At 38.5% G+C, this 15,772-nt stretch overlaps 2 protein-coding genes across 4 annotated transcripts in view; one reads left to right on the top strand and one right to left on the bottom strand.

The window, feature by feature from the left end:
- The first annotated feature begins 1,182 nt into the window (after positions 1–1,182).
- CUNH2orf49 (chromosome unknown C2orf49 homolog) lies at positions 1,183–12,210 on the top strand. Its single transcript, XM_019471235.1, has 3 exons — positions 1,183–1,405; positions 7,126–7,498; positions 10,639–12,210. Exons 1-3 carry the CDS (start codon positions 1,269–1,271, stop codon positions 10,693–10,695), a joined length of 567 nt encoding a protein of 188 aa, XP_019326780.1. The 5' UTR covers positions 1,183–1,268; the 3' UTR covers positions 10,696–12,210.
- Positions 12,211–13,841: 1,631 nt separating this feature from the next.
- Positions 13,842–15,772, bottom strand: part of FHL2 (four and a half LIM domains 2) — a 47,550-nt gene continuing 45,619 nt past the window's right edge. For all 3 annotated transcript variants that reach the window (XM_009276110.1, XM_009276113.1, XM_009276109.1), the window contains exon 6: positions 13,842–14,719. In XM_009276110.1, coding sequence (XP_009274385.1) covers positions 14,568–14,719 — 152 coding nt within the window. In that variant the 3' untranslated portion in view covers positions 13,842–14,567. The remainder of the gene's footprint in view (positions 14,720–15,772) is intronic.

Below are 15,772 nucleotides of genomic sequence, written 5' to 3'. Positions count from 1 at the left end.
TTGAAAGTGAGTTACAAACAGTTTTGGACCGTACGAAGCTTTAGTTGATGTGATTTGGAATACTTGTTACTGCCTTGCCTGAAAATTTTAGGTGCATGAAACAATAGTAATAAAAGTTTTAGGTTTTTGTATGAGCTCGCTGAATTTTTGTATGCTCTTGTCCATGTAGTTTATGTGGACAAAAACGTACAGGTTTTAGGCCCACATCAGAAGTCGTGAAGTGTTGCCAAAACCAGCAGTGGCAGAGACTTGACCTGCTTTCAGTGGCCTCTAGTTTGTAGGAAGTTAGTGGGTTTTTTTCTCTTTTAATAAATTTGGCAGGAGGTACCAAGAAATTTTGTTTTCACTACCCTATACATGATTAGAAAGAAAACTGGTGTTCTGTTATAACTGACAGTTACTAGAAATCTCCCTTCGCAACTTATTCTTTGGGAACTGAGGAAGGAAGCATGGCTCTACATCTGTGAGTTTGAACTGCGTTATGTTCTAGTTGCCTGTTTTTTTAGAAGTGTGCAGAAGAGCTCTGGTATTGTAGTTGGGTTCAGGGAGGTGTGTTTAAGAGTGTGTGAAAACATCGGTCATCAACAGTATGTCTATCATAACTTTTTCCTTTTTTTTTTTTTTCCTACTATTTTTATTGGGAAAAATTGCAGGGTTTTGGATAGGGAGGGGCTGCAGGATTGACCTGCGTGGGCAAAGGTGATGAACTGCCCAGTACTAGTCACAGCTGGATCCAGCTGTCTCTGACACTGATGAAAACAGCCCATCACATGCCAAAATTTCAAGCAGAGGAGCTCATGGCACCTGTGCTCAAATGCAGTTGACAAAGAGCGGCAGCCACCGGGGGCGGGAGACAGAGAAAAATGCACAGGAAGAGGCATATGAGGAGATATGTGAAGAGATGCGCTTGCAGGTGGTGGAAAAAGAAACCGCTATGCACTGACCCAAACATCCCGTATTTCCCATTGCCTCAGTGAAGGGAGGGACCAAGTGTAATCCACACGGAAAACAAGGGAAGTTGACAGTGGGAAGGCAGGAGACCAGGCTGTCATTGGCACAAGGCAGTTCATGGCCTCCCCACACTGGTCACCCCTGCAGCCCCCTCACTTCTGAAACCCTGGCATTTATGCCCAATACACTACCTTAAAGTGGCTTTTGAAAAAAAGAAGTTATGCCACTAAGATGGTTGTGCTTTGAATTTGTCATAATAATAACAACTTTTTTTCTGTTCTCCACAGAAGAATATACTTGTCGAAAATGATGTAAAGATGGACAAAGATGGTCTCACTGATCTATATAGACAACATGCCATTCCACTGCCTCAGCGTGACTTACCAAAAAGTAGATGGGGGAAAATGATGGAAAAGAAAAGACAGCAAAATGAGTCAAAAAGTGAGAATAAAAGGTAATTTAGCTTTTGTTGGGCTAGACTTGGAGAACTTAGGACAATGCATTTAGCTGAATCTTTGTTTGCCTGATTAATGAAACTTCTACAGCTTTTGGACATTGTGACAGTTTACAGAGAATGCGGTGTCAGGTCTCCTGTGTCAGAAGTGTTAGATTCTACTACTGCAATACGAGGAAAAAGGGGAAGATAATCTTTTTTTTGTCATCCAAATGTTATTAACGGTATCTAGCTTATAGTGCTTCTTTTCATAGAATCACAGAATGGTTTGGGTTGGAAGGGACCTTTAAAGGTCATCTAGTCCAACCCCCCTGCTGTGGGCAGGGACATCTTCAACTAGATCAGGGTGCTCAGAGCCCCGTCCAACCTGACCTTAAATGTTTCCAGGGATGGGGCATCCACCACCTCTCTGGGCAACCTGTGCCAGTGTTTCACCACCCTCAGCGTAAAAAAAAGTCTTCCTTATATCTAGTCTGAATCTACCCTCTTTTAGTTTAAAACCATTACCCCTTGTCCTATTGCTACATGCCCTACTAAAAAGTCTGTCCCCACCTTTCTTATAAGCCCCCTTTAAGTACTGATAGGCTGCAAGAAGGTCTCCCCGAAGCCTTCTCTTCTCCAGGCTGAACAATCCCAACTCTCTCAGCCTGTCCTCATAGGAGAGGTGTTCCATCCCCCTGATTATTTTCGTGGCCCTCTTCTGGACCCGCTCCAACAGGTCCGTGTCTTTCTTATGCTGAGGGCTCCAGAGCTGGACGCAGTCCTCCAGGTGGGGTCTCACCAGAGCAGAGTAGAGGGGCAGAATCCCCTCCCTCGACCTGCTGGCCACGCTTCTTTTGATGCAGTGCAGGGTACGATTGGCCTTCTGGGCTGCGCGCGCACATTGCTGGCTCATGTCCAGCTTTTCACCCACCAGTACCCCCAAGTCCTTCTCGGCAGGGCTGCTCTCAATCCCTTCATCCCTCAGCCCGTATTGATACTGGCTTATTGGTACATTTCAAGATACTTTATAATGAAGAAAAAGGAATTATTTTTTGTTTCACCTTATAATTGTTAAATAATAATCATATTTACTGTGTTTAAGAAAAGTACCAAAAGCATGTTTAATTAAAAGCTTGCTCCCTGGATAGGGTTGGTCTACTCTAGAGTCAGGGGTGTATGCTGCAGCAGTTTCCTGTGTCCAATTCAAAACTAACACCTACTTTCTGAAAGAAACATTCTGCCTTGTTTTTAAAACCTTTCTGTTTGTATTTGATCAGAAAGCAAAATCTTCCTCAAAAGTTTATTTTACTGAATCTTTTCTCCTCCTGACCTTCCCCCTAACCAAGACTTTGACTTTGACTTTGCGTGATGTGCATGGGTGGCATTCTGATTTAACTTCAGCAGTAACTGCTAAAGGAAAGGTGGATGGAAATTCTCATTATAGTTTCGCAGTATTACAGCTTGTTGATTTCATGAGTCTGTTTTGGCTTTACTGAGGTTTCTAACTGGGAAGAGCTAAACAAATTCAAGTGATTTTTTAAAAAATTTTTAGTGGCTAGGATGCTGAGTTATCTTATGTCAGGTTTTTTTTTCCATGCGCATAGAAGGTTTTAGTACCTCGACTTGTTTACAACTTGCAACTTGAGGATGAAAGCATGAGGTTAGTGTTCGAATAATAAGAAACTGCTGGTGTGCTGAAATAGGTGCAAAATAATTTTTTACCAAAAAATAAAGATAGCAGGCTGGATGTTTTTGAGAGAAGGAGGCAATGTTAATTTTTAAATGGGAGAATGGCTTCATCAAGAGTTTATATGTAGAATAAGTTTAGGTGCTCTTATTTTGGTACACTAAAATTCAGTAATGGTTAAACCCATGTAGTATTTGCTGGGAAAATAGTAAGTAAAAGGAGATATGTTTAATCTACCAGTCTGCTTTTCTTTACCAGTTGCTTTTAGCACTTAACATCTAGCATGCTAGGCTTAGTCTTTTGCTCTGTTGTTAGACAGTTTTAAGATTTTCCAGCAGTTACTTTTTTTGCTTGTATTACATCTTTCATACTTAACAAATACCCTGGCAAAATACCGTCTAGAAAAGTTAATCTTTTACTGCTAGTATTACTAATGCCAGAGAAATGGGAGAAACAGACTTTCAGCACTTTCAGTAAGAAAAAGTTGCACTGAGAAAATTTCGGTTCTAGTATATTCACAGAAAGAATCAAATAAGTTCAATCATCTTTTTGGATGTTAAAATATTACACTTTTCCTCATAGTTGTGTGCACCACTTAAGCAGAACTGGCACGATACCATTGTGCAGAGGAGGAAGCAGAGCATGGCATTCTTGTTTTTAAAAAGAAAACAAAATTCCTAGGTATTGTGAGGCCGTAAGTTATGTGCAAGTCAGAGATGGGAACTAGGCGTGCTATTAGTTCGGTTTAGAAGTCAGGTAAACAGATTGATCATATGAACAACAGGAGCTTTCTGATGAGTTCCTCTGTGGAAAGCACAGCCTTACAACATGCACTGGAATTAATATGAGGCTTGGAGACTTGATCAGCACAGCTCAGTGTGTGTTTGCATACCTCTAGTAGTTACAGACAGGAGGTAAAAACACAGTGAAATTTAAAAGTCAGTGTTGAATATCATGTTTAGTTTTACTGCTGGTGATTGATGACATGTCCTAAAAGACTTGCTGTATATCAGCTGAGCTGCAGTAATGTGTTATACCTCAATAATACAATCAAATATCTGAGAACACAGATGATGGTTTATACATCTTATTACTGAATATTTGAGCTTGCAGACGATCATACCAAATAAAAACAAAAGCAGTCTATCCAACTTCAAACATTTCAGAAAGTATTTATGTTCGGGGACAGTTAACTTTGTAGATCTATAAGATCATCTTGCCTGCTGGGAGAGAGAGGATGGTATAAATCTCAAAATGTCTGTGTAGTTTCTGAAGTGCCATTGAGTCTGAAGACTCTCACCTGCAAACTCTCAGTCTCCAGGAGCACTGTGGCTGTGCTTGCTCAGAGCTGTGGCCTTGGTAGAGCTCATCATGTCTTCTTAGTCACTTGAGAGGCCACTTCGGCATCCTCTGAGAACTGCTAATGTGCTGATAATATTGAGTTCAGTGTAAAACATGGTACTTCTGACCAGTTTCAGACATTCACAGAAGAGGTGATCACCTGCCTGTTTTGGTAACAGATGAATATTTAGGATAATCAGGGGTGGGAGCTAAAACCTACACGTCTCTCTGGTTTTAGGGTGCTACCTTAAGTACCAGGCTAAGCTAGACAAGAATAGGAGCATTTTTCATTAAATTGTCCTCATAATCAGGAGTTGCTCAGAGACCACCCTGACTACATGAGTAATCATGTGAAACAGTGGAAACCCAGATTGCTCATGTAGAGAAGCTTTTGCTTCCTCTAGTAAATCTTGTATTCTTTACCATGCACTACAAAGTAAACAGCAGGATTAGAGCATGCCCTCCGTCCAGCCCGGCCCAAAGTGTGGCTAGAGCATTCCCCTAGGATGTAGGAGATGCGCATTGAAATCTAGGTTTCACAGAGAGTGTCCTGCAGGAGGGGACATGATCCCAAAACAGTTCTTTACAGCTGTTAGCTAGTGTCAGTGTCCTCCCTCAGAAGAGTGCTGGCTAACATGAGTCCTGCTCTGAAGCTTTTAAGCTGCTTGTACTTTACATAAAGAAACTGAATGTCGCACCCAAGATTCTGTGAGCCATGTATCTAAAAATTAGATGTGACAGTTCTTGATGGTACAACATCCAAATTTCTTTTGGAACTTTCCCAAAGTGTTTCTCTGGGAATGTTATCTGTATTATAGCATGTGGTCATTTGTACAAGTGCTACAGTTCTGAAATTCAGTTTAGAATAGATAACTGCAATTCTAGGAGGACTGTTATTTCTTGACTTGCCAGTCCTCACCAAGCTGAATTAAAAAAAAAAATCTCCATAGGAAAAGCAGACTTCTTACGTTAAAGGAAGGTGAAAGAAAAAAGCTGTACATTTTTTTTCTTTCACATAGTTTATAAACTAGTTTTCCAAAAAGGGTGCTGGGGAATGTGTTCTTTGTCAGGAGTGTTGAATAAATTCTTGGACAAAGCCAAAGTGAGCAAAAAGTATCATGTTTTATTTTTTAAGTGTGTGTCAGCTTTTTAGACTTTCAAGTGAAATTATACTCCTTAATTTAAAGGACGTGTTAAATACTGCTGTTGTTTCAGTAGCATTTAACTGAAACAACATGCCTGGCTGAACACTCCTGGTCTTGGAAGCTAATCTCATTTTGTAGAAGCTCTCCTAGAAACGGCATCTACTGTAGGTATAAGCCAAAGAGTTGTGTCTGATCTCTTGACAATCAAGTCCCAAATGAATTGAAGGTCTCTCTTTGTCTCTATCAGTTCCAGGAACCCAACAATAGAAAAAGAGCAGGATTATGTGACATATGTTGTTGTGAACAGATAGTAATGTAGAAGCAAATCTGAAGAAGAATTGAACTTTCTCTTGCTCTATGAGCTCTTAAATTGTGACTCCTTTCATTTTTTTTTTTAAAGACACCCCTGGTCTGGACAGGAATTGTGCAAGCAATGTGTAATTTCTTATATATGTGAGGTTTATCAGCAGCTACTAATCTAATGTTGTTCCAAGTCAAACGAATTGGAGTCTCTGCTTGTGGCTTATTTTAAAGTCTGTTGAGATACCTAACATCAATATTGTCAAATTAGTTAATTGCAAATTAAGGAATATATTTAATTGTTGAAAACACTATTGTTCAACTTTTATTCATCTGTTTAATATGAGATGATTAAACAGTAAGCGTATACTGAAAACTGAAGTTTCTAAACAGGAATATTATATAACTTAATGGTGGTTTGGTTTTTTTATTTGTTAAATCTGCGCTTTCCAAACACTTTCTCTTTGTCATTCTTGAGCAATGCTTTTTTAAAACTCTGAATTCATGTCAAGTGAGCTATGATAACTTTGTGCTTTATTTTTTGGCAGTCAGGATGTTTTCTGATACTACTATTTTGATATCAGCTTGATAGTATTCCTTTATCATAAATCAGTTGCTACTAAATTGGCCAGCTCTGACTACACATAGACTTAAAGGCACAAACTATTAAAAAAAAAAAAAAAAAGTCATTAAATCAGCTTAGGGTTCCTGTTCAAAGGCAGCTTATTTCAAAAACAGGCATGGTTTTTTTTTTTTTGCTTAATGTTTTCATTCCTTGTCTAACAGTCTTTTATACTGTCTTAACATTATGATTTTGAGTAAGAGTGGAAACAGGGAGATTTAGAAGCATCAGGATATTAGATGCTGTTCTTGTAGGTAAGGTGGCACACATTTTCTCAAATATTCACATTTTGAAATACTTAACAGCTATTATCTCTTTAGTTACTCTGGAATAGCTACAGTGGTATAAGCATACAGTCTTTGGTTGTACAACTGTAATTGTCTGCCTAGAAAGTTCCTCACACAACCCTCTTTGCTGAAGAACACTGTTCCTCACACAACCCCCTGCCCCTCTCTCCCCTTTATATTTTGGAAGCAATTTCTGTTGCCTAAGTTTGGAGCAGCTAAGAGGTTAAGGTTAGTATTTTGGGATACATTTTTACTTTGGGCAAGATTAAATTCATTTTTACTACTCACATCTTGGATATACTATTTTTGGACCATCTAGCTTGTGTTTCTGAGAATTTTACAATTTGTATTTTCAGTGTTACAACGGTGGAAGGTTTAAGGAAACGGCCATTAATCGTATTTGATGGCAATTCAACAAGTACAAGCATAAAGGTGAAGAAGACAGAGAATGGAGCTGCTGATCGGCTAAAACCTCCTCCAGCTGGAAGCACCACCAACACTGTTAGAAGATTATCAGTTCCTTCAAATGCCTCAACATACATTTCAGCCTCCAGTTTATCAGAGGACGCTAAGCTGGGAATGAGGAATAATGAGGCTAAGCAGAACAATATTTCAAAGACTAACAGCAGTGTATTGGCCAGTCTGAAGGTGTACCCTTTGTCTCCGGTAGCAGGAACTACTGTTGTGAAGTTAAAGAGAGCTGTTCCAAAAGAAGAATCTGATTTGCCGGTATGTACGTTCAGTATCTTGTTTTGCAGCTTTTTTTTTTTTTTTTTTTAATTAAAACTTGCAGGAGCCAAAGGTAGACTCTTCTAAGAGTTTTCAGGATTATTTTATTTTGGAGTAATAGTAGAGTTTTTATTTAGAAACAGGCAAAAGAGTAGCTGGTTTGGGAAAGATTAGAATGAATGAAGTACTTTGTACTTGTCCATGGGAAACTTCTGTGTGAGAGAGGCAGCTTTGTAGAAAACATGCATGTAATTTTAAAATGAGTGAGTAGGTAATACTTAAGGTGGTGCTGGTAGCAGTCAAATAAAATACAAACAAAATAATCCTACTGGTAGGTCTGAGAGAGAGAGCAGGTATTATAGAACAACATGAACAGCCTTAAAGGGAGGACAAGTGGTCTGTTTTCTGTAGTAGGGAAGAAAAAAATGGAATGATAGCATTGTAACAATCACACTTGAATGGTTGAATAGGACAAGCTTTCATTTGTCAAAGTGAAGGAAGAGATATTACGGGAACTGAAGTGAGATGCTGAGAGCTGTAGAATATATCCTTAGAGGAAGAACACCATCTGTTTTAAATCTCACATAGCAATTGGCAAGCTAGAGGAAGGAACTGGATGTGAAAATCTGGAGAGCTGCCTAGATGGTGGGTCTGAATGAGAAGCCATAACAACAAACCATACTAGTTGAAGTGAGAGGCCAAAGGTCGAGTGCTCATTTTGAGCCATGGTGATTTTAATCAGGTACCTGGCCTTCTATAAGATGCTGAGAAAGACATGCTGAGAGTACCTGGCCTTCTATAAGATGCTGAGAAAAGACATGCTGAGATCTTGAACAGAAGGGTGCTGTTCTCAAGTAGAAGATTGATGACTGAGCTGTTAAACATAAAGGTAAATAGTTATCTTCTTTCTGCAAGTTAGATTCAGCTGCAAACAAATTTTCTGTAGAGAAGAGAACTACACTACAGATGGAGACAGAATGAGGCTGATGAGCTGAAGTGATGAGGCAAGAGCTAAGGCAGGATATGTGAATTCAGGAAGGCGTATCTTTGAAAGTGTAGGTAATGGTGCTGAATGTAGCTGCCAGTTGGGGAGACAGTGGTTATTTTTGACAAAGGTGTGATTAGTCTTTAAGGGCTTGTCAGTGAGCAAGGAGCAATGGGTCATCTTCTCTTTAAAACATGCTGTGAGGTAGGGATAACTCTTATATTTGTGTTATTCCTTCTATGACCAGGTGACCCGCCTAGTGGATGAGGGAAAGGCTGTGGATGTGGTCTACCTCGACTTCAGCTGTCAGTGAGCAAGGAGCAATGGGTCATCTTCTCTTTAAAACATGCTGTGAGGTAGGGATAACTCTTATATTTGTGTTATTCCTTCATAATACAAATGAAGGAATTTTCACATTTCCACGGGAATATCTGGAATAAGTCTGGACTTCAAAGGAAGAAATGGAAATATCTGTTCTCAGTTGAACTGCAGGGGGAGCTTTAGATATGCAGTGTGCAATTACATTGATTAACATTTTCCCAGGATACCAGCTTCTGTTTTCTCAATATTGCCTCATGAAATGCTTTCTCTTAATCTCTTTTTTTAAAATCCTTTCGTGAAAGAATGCAGGTAATATCCTTGCTGCATGGATTGGTAGGTTCCATCAGACTTCTGTTAAACGTGAGCTTCTAAACACATGGCTGTTCTGAAAGACAGCTTTAGCCACTTTTACAAGAATCATGGCTGAGGCCCTGAATCAAATTTATGCTGGAGAGGTGTGTTTCCTACTATCGGTATCACTAACTTATTTTAGTATTTAGAACTCTTCTAAGTACTGATCAGATCTGAACCTACAGAACTTTTGAAACTTGTTTAGTATACACCTCACAGCTTCTTTATATTTAATTTAAATGTTTTGTAGACACAATGATGAACACTTTTAAGTGATGCTGTATAACTGACACTCAGAAGCTATGACCTCTTGACACTTGACTTTCTCTCGTAGCCACAGTTTGTTGTTCAAGTTAATACTGGTTAAGTTCAGTCATGCCTTGGTTAATGTCGGTCAGACACGTTTGAAGTTAGGCAAGTGTGTTGTATGGATGTTACTTTACTGTCTGAGATTAAAGAACGTGGTATTGAATAATAAGTGATGCAGCCAGGAAGAATCAGCGTACTTGGCAGATGGCTGTAGTGTGTAAAGCCTGATATATTTTTAGTATACAGTAATGACAATTGCCTTTTCAAGCAAGTGACCATTCTTTGACTTTCAAGAAAAACTGAAGTTCTTATGCTGAATAGCACAGAACTATCCTTCTGATCTTTGGGTCTAATTCCCTTAAACCTTTCAGTGGTTGCAATCCACAGGATTGCTGTAAATAAACTAACGCTGAAACTCCTAATGAGAAGAGAGATCTCCAGATTGTGCTCCCCAAACCAGTGTGTTGCAGAATGTTCTTGAAAACTCATATATCTGTCTTTACTCTGCTTGTGTGGACTATTAAAGCTCTAATTTCTCAGGTTTTCTTCTTTCTTTAGATGCTGAAAGGTAATTATTTCACCACTTCAATCTCCCCTTGTTTTACTTTGGGCTTACTTGATTTTTTTTCTGGTTTCTTGGGGTGGGGCTTGAAAGATGAGTTCATCTGAGGCTTTCGCAATTATTTCACTTTTTTTTATACAGGTCATTACAAAGGAAGACCAACTTTTCCTTCTCTTTTTCTAACGTTTTTACTATTTGACAAAAGTAAATTGGTTTCCTAGTTGTATATTTGTTTTTTTCTTATACAATCCCATTTCAACAAGTATTTTAAGAAGGCAATCTGAAATAACTTTAGAAGTATGTTTTGAAACTCCAGTATGTACCAGTTTCTATGCTGCATAATTGAAAGATATTTTTGCATAACTAATTGTAGGATTAAGAAAAAACAAAAGACATATGATTTGCAGGTAGTTAAATTCATTGGCTTTATTTTTACCTTCTCTAGAGAAGTTCTGTGATATTTAATTTTCTCCACAAGATGGCAATAGAAAGCTGTTGTAGTAGCATATAGCCGAGTAATAGTAAGTACTAGATTTTAATTTGGCAGGTTAATTACTAACTTCTGCTTGCGCAGTATATCTAAGTTTACTTATATATTTTCTTGTATTTCAGAATGACCTAAAGCCTACGGAAGCAAAGAAGAAAATCCAGCATGTTACATGGCCATGAAGTAGCTAATGGTGCTTGAAACATAAATGTAACATCAATATTTTCAAACAGATAAGTCCTATTTAAACAGTTTAAGTACAATTCTTTTTAAAACTTACAGGGATTCAGATTGCTGTGAAGTTTTAACAAGTTTAAAAGTTCCCTGGTATAAAGCTGGAGTCATCACCAGTCACCTTAAGAGCGTCTACTCTTGTACACCAAGTAGTTCATTACTTCTTTAAAAGGTGGTAATATTACAACATACTAAACGCCCCACTTTTAGTTTTCAAGATTTATTATAGTTCATCTCCTGCATGTCACTATGATTCACACATATAAATATATCTTTTTTTTGTTTCAGTAAGATTCAGTTTTGTTCCACTTCTGGTTAAATAGTTAAAATAGCTATTGAGATTCAGAGTGATCCCAAGAGCCTTCTTGGCTTCAAAAAGATAATTCATTTATATGAGAAAACTGACCGTTCTGCTGATAAGATAGTCTGAGACAATTTTTTTTTCCTTTTTGTTGCACAGAAAAGGAGTGTAGAATTTACAGTGCAAGTTAGGTTGGTAATAAGAGATGAACTATTTAACAGCATTGCTTCAAATTGAAGTTTCTCTTATTGACGTATGAAATAAGAAATGCACAGATGGAAGTATGTTTAATTAGACTGTTTGATATGAATCTTTGAGAGGAAGTAGTGAATGGATTAGTGCCATGTTCTCTTAAATACACAGGCATATTTTATAGATGCATAAGTGTAAAAATGTGCCGATGTAGCAAATTTGCTTGTTTTCCTGATTACAATCATGCTTATAAAATATGGGGAAAACCTGTGGAATGCAGGTCAGTGCTTTCTCAACTTACTAACAGTCGGAGAGGGACAGGCATAGGAAGACAAAGAAGTACCTTGAGAGCATTAGGGTATGTAATTGCATCTAAAAAAAGAAAAAACAACCTGTTTTCCCTTCCTTTGATAGTTTAAGATGGATGTTGATTTTCTGTGAAACTTGGTGTTTCCTCTGGATTATTGGTAGTGCCTTATAAGGCAGAAATCCAGTTAAGTTGATGGAAACATTTTTATTAAATCTCAGTGGCTCAGGGTGAAGCCAATTTAGATCCATTTTAGATATGGATGGTAAATAATAATAATGCTCCCAGACTTAGTAAAACAGAAACAAAAAAAAAAAGAATCGACTTCTGAATCCATGTAGTTAACCCACTAACTGTCAGTAGTGATCTGAAAACTTGTTTACATTTTTAACGTTGGTTAATATTGAAACCAAAAACTGTAGCTTAATTCATTACTGACAGAAGTTCTCCATTCACTGTTATAACATAAAAGGCACTTCTCGAATGCTGTAAAATGGTAAGAATGTGTGTTTTGAAATATTGTGTGCTGTTTCCCTTTTACTAAACACTTGTGTAGTTTTTGTACTTGAGTACAGCAAACTTTAACGTAATGTACATTTTGTATGTAAAAAGTTGTCTTTTAAGTAGCCTTATCCTATTTAAATAAATTCAATTAAAAGCAAACAAAGTAGTGCTGAGTTGTTTTTGTGATGTAATTAAGCTTGTTCATTTTATACGGTTATATTTCAGTGGACTTGAAGTGATTAGAACTTAAGAAGAAGCATACAGGGTAAAAAGGCTCCGTAGCTACCTTGGAGTTTTAGCAGCAGTTAGTATCATGTGAAGTGCTGGTCCTTGCACTAGTGTAACAGTCTGGTAGGAGTTCTGTTTTGTGGGTGGCTTCTTGGCAGTGGTTTAGAGTCTAGGCTATATTTTGTTGTAGTTCAGTTGCTAGGAGCACGTGTGTGTTGGTATGTGTTAAGGAGTGATAGGCAGAACTGTACTGGAATAATAGTGTGATGCTGCTATTGCATGGTAACAGTCTTGTTTTCAGGCCAGTATGCTTTCCAGCCTTGTCATGTTTCACCTACCTTTCCCCAAAGCTGGGACCATTTTGCTGTCTGTTGTAGCACTTGGGGGGACAAGATGCAAGCCATGCTGCTCTTACAACCTTCCACTACTCCCTTAGCTAATAGTAATCCTTATTCTCTCAGCAGAGTATTAGAGCAGAGCTGCAGTGTGCTGGGTGGTTGCCAGACCCAACAGGAGAGAGTAAGTGAAGTACTTGCCCTCCTTTGGGAGGTGTGGATATAAGAGGGATTTTAATGGCTATTCTTTACTACAGCCTTCATCATAGAATGAAGCCACCAAAGGATAGAATTTAGTCATTCAGCGAGATGAGGTTAGCGCGGTGTGCACTTCAAAAATGTCAGCCAGCCATGTTCTTCAAATGGTGTACAGTAAACCAGATCTGATCTGATGCATCTATTTAGCTTGTTGAATTAATGAGAGAGGAATGACCTGTGAGGATTTTACGCTTGGTACAAAAAGAGACAAATTCAAGAGTGGTGGCAGGAAGTAGGAGCAAACTTTCCCTACCCTGTTACGCACTGAGCAAGTATATTCCTAATTTTTCTTTCCACATCTGGAGATTCCTGTTGGAAGTGTGACATATTACTTTCCTCCTTTTGCTGGATACAAATGAATTCCATCTGGAAGGTGTACCAGGATCGTACATTGCATAACATGGCCATATTTCTTGAAGTCTGCTTTGGGAAGAGAGTTATCTTCCTTTGGATTGTTTCCTCTTGATTTTATTGTCCTGCTAGCATGCTGTTGCTAACAGTTGCCTTTGCAGCAAACATGTAGCAGAAATGATGCTGGAGCAAAGGATATTACGTGTTGCAATACAGAACAAAATTAAAGCATGCCCTAGTATAGAAGTTAAACTTCTGACTTTTGCAAAGATTAAATGTCTTTTGAGTTGTCTTGACCTCCTTGCTTGCTGAGAACAATAATATTTTGGTTTTGAGTTTAGAGCCTATGAACACATTTTTATCAGCTGCAGTCAATTCAGTATTTTCATACAGTTGTTCAGTTTTGCTGATAATTTTCCCACTGATTTCAGTTAGTAGAAGACTACGTTGTATCAGCAGGGCCTGTAGGAGGATTGGCTAAGCTCCACAGTTTCATAATGACTGGGTGCAAAAAGGGTTGTGTTTGTATGGCTCTTGCATTGTGTTTCTTCAGACTGTTAAAGCATTTTATTTGTAAATATCTAACATGTAAATACAATTAAAGCACAATCATAGTTTTGTTTTAAATTATTTTATTTTGAAAAATACAATGTGCAGTGTAATGTCGACTAACTGTAATACTGACACTGTCAATCAGAACTTGTACTTCACACAGTGATCAGCTAGTCATGCAATAAAATATGTACCTGTTATGAAGCACTCCCACTTCAACTGTTTTATCATTATCTCTTTATGGCATGGCACAAATCCTTGCACATTGAAACACCCTCTACGTTCGCAGTCCTTCTACACACTTGACAGCACACACTAGTCACATCGCTCAAGAACACTGAGGCGAGACCACAGCCTTATTGAAATTGAATGGTGTTTGCCATCGATTTCAGTGGGCTGAGGGTTTCACCCTGATATCTGTCTATGAATGTATTGTGTGTGGCCATTGTAATCCTTGAACTATATCACTTGCTTGTAACTGGAATATTTAGTGGAAGGAAAAAAAACACCAAAACAAAAAGAGTATGTTATGTCAAAACACCCAAATGGTTTTACATCTCAGGTTTCGCATTAGTTTTGGTTAGCTGTAGAAACCTTAAACACCAACACTGCTACTAGAGATTTGGAAGCTGTTTTCTCTCCAGATTTGGAGAGTTTGAATAAAAAGGTTAAGTAATGTTAATAATACAGCAAAACACAGGGTGGCAAAGCTAGTTCCGAACATCTGTGTATTTCAGACTATATGTTGCAAGCACGGCTTTCCTCTGCTCTCCCCACCTCTTATTTTGAGCTTTAAATATCCTTCCCACATTCAGGGCAAAGGATGTCATCCCTTTCTGTGAGGAAGCCGCGACCCACTAATGAGAGGGAGCACTTCTTACAATTAAAGCAATCGTTATGCCACTGCCGTTCTTCAAAGGAGATGTACTTGGTTCCTCCGAGTCCTGTTTGAAAACCAAAAGCATTCTGTTACAAGAAAAGAATAGCACATGAGCCATCAGGTGATCCCATTTCAGACTCCCCTCATGGATTGCTATGGAGATCCGACATACAGTAGTGAAAAAATGCCATTGTGACAAATCTATTTGTTGCTGTGCTAATTTTGCCACCCTTATTCTGTAGCAAGTAATATTTTCATCCTCAAATAGTTCTGTGACTTTCAGCTAAGTTAGTGAACTGGACTGTTGCCACTGGTGATAGACGATGGCAGAAATGAACTTTCAAGGGACGGCACTACGACATACAGCAGAAGCAAAGGAAAGCAACTGCCCCTGAACAGAAGTCTGATAGTTTTTTACAGGATGTTTTATGGCATCTGAGTAAATCAATTTTGTTTTGTAAAAATGCATTTAGAGCATTAAAAAGGAAGTCTGACAGGTTGTGTCATGACTTGATTCACAGCTTTGAAAGAGGGGTGCCTCAAGAAGAGAAGCAGGTTAGCAAACTGCAAAAAACATTGGAAGAGTTTGAGGCTATGGAGGTTATCATAAGGGGTACTGAAGTTGTACAGGAAAAAAGAGAAAAAGGACAAATGTCTCAGTACTAATTATCTCTTGCTTAACCTCAGAAATGGGAAGCAATTTGAATATGATTCATTGGAATGACTAGCTGGAAGTCAATGAAAAGATTTAGTTGGGCATATCTCTTACCTGATGAGAGGGGTTTTTGTTTTGTTTTTCCTTTAGTAGCAACATTTTGAAAAAACAGCGTATGATAGGAAGGACTGCAATATTCAAAAGAGGAATGCCTCTTTCACACAAACAGAAAACAGTACCAGTGGTGTTATGTACTGACTTTTCTAGGAGCTATGCAATCAAGCATATTTTAGCCTGGAGAAAAGGAGGCTGAGGGGAGACCTCATCGCTCTCTACAACTACCTGAAAGGAGGTTGTAGCGAGGTGGGTGTCAGCCTCTTCTCCCAAGTAACAAGCGATAGGACGAGAGGAAATGGGCTCAAGTTGCGCCAGGGGAGGTTTAGATTGGACGTGAGGAAAAAT

This window comes from Aptenodytes forsteri, unplaced genomic scaffold, assembly GCF_000699145.1.
Source record: "Aptenodytes forsteri isolate BGI_AS27 unplaced genomic scaffold, ASM69914v1 Scaffold96, whole genome shotgun sequence".
NCBI lineage: Eukaryota > Metazoa > Chordata > Aves > Sphenisciformes > Spheniscidae > Aptenodytes > Aptenodytes forsteri.
Note: the sequence above shows the minus strand (reverse complement) of the source record. Positions and strands in the feature narration are given on the sequence as shown.

Bases quoted from the DNA above. Each gene is read 5' to 3' on its own strand.
- CUNH2orf49 (XM_019471235.1), top strand. From the start codon at position 1,269: ATGGACAAAGATGGTCTCACTGATCTATATAGACAACATGCCATTCCA. The intron at 1,406-7,125 runs GTAATTTAGCTT...TTGTATTTTCAG, and splicing joins TCAAAAAGTGAGAATAAAAG to TGTTACAACGGTGGAAGGTT. The intron at 7,499-10,638 runs GTATGTACGTTC...CTTGTATTTCAG, and splicing joins AAGAAGAATCTGATTTGCCG to AATGACCTAAAGCCTACGGA.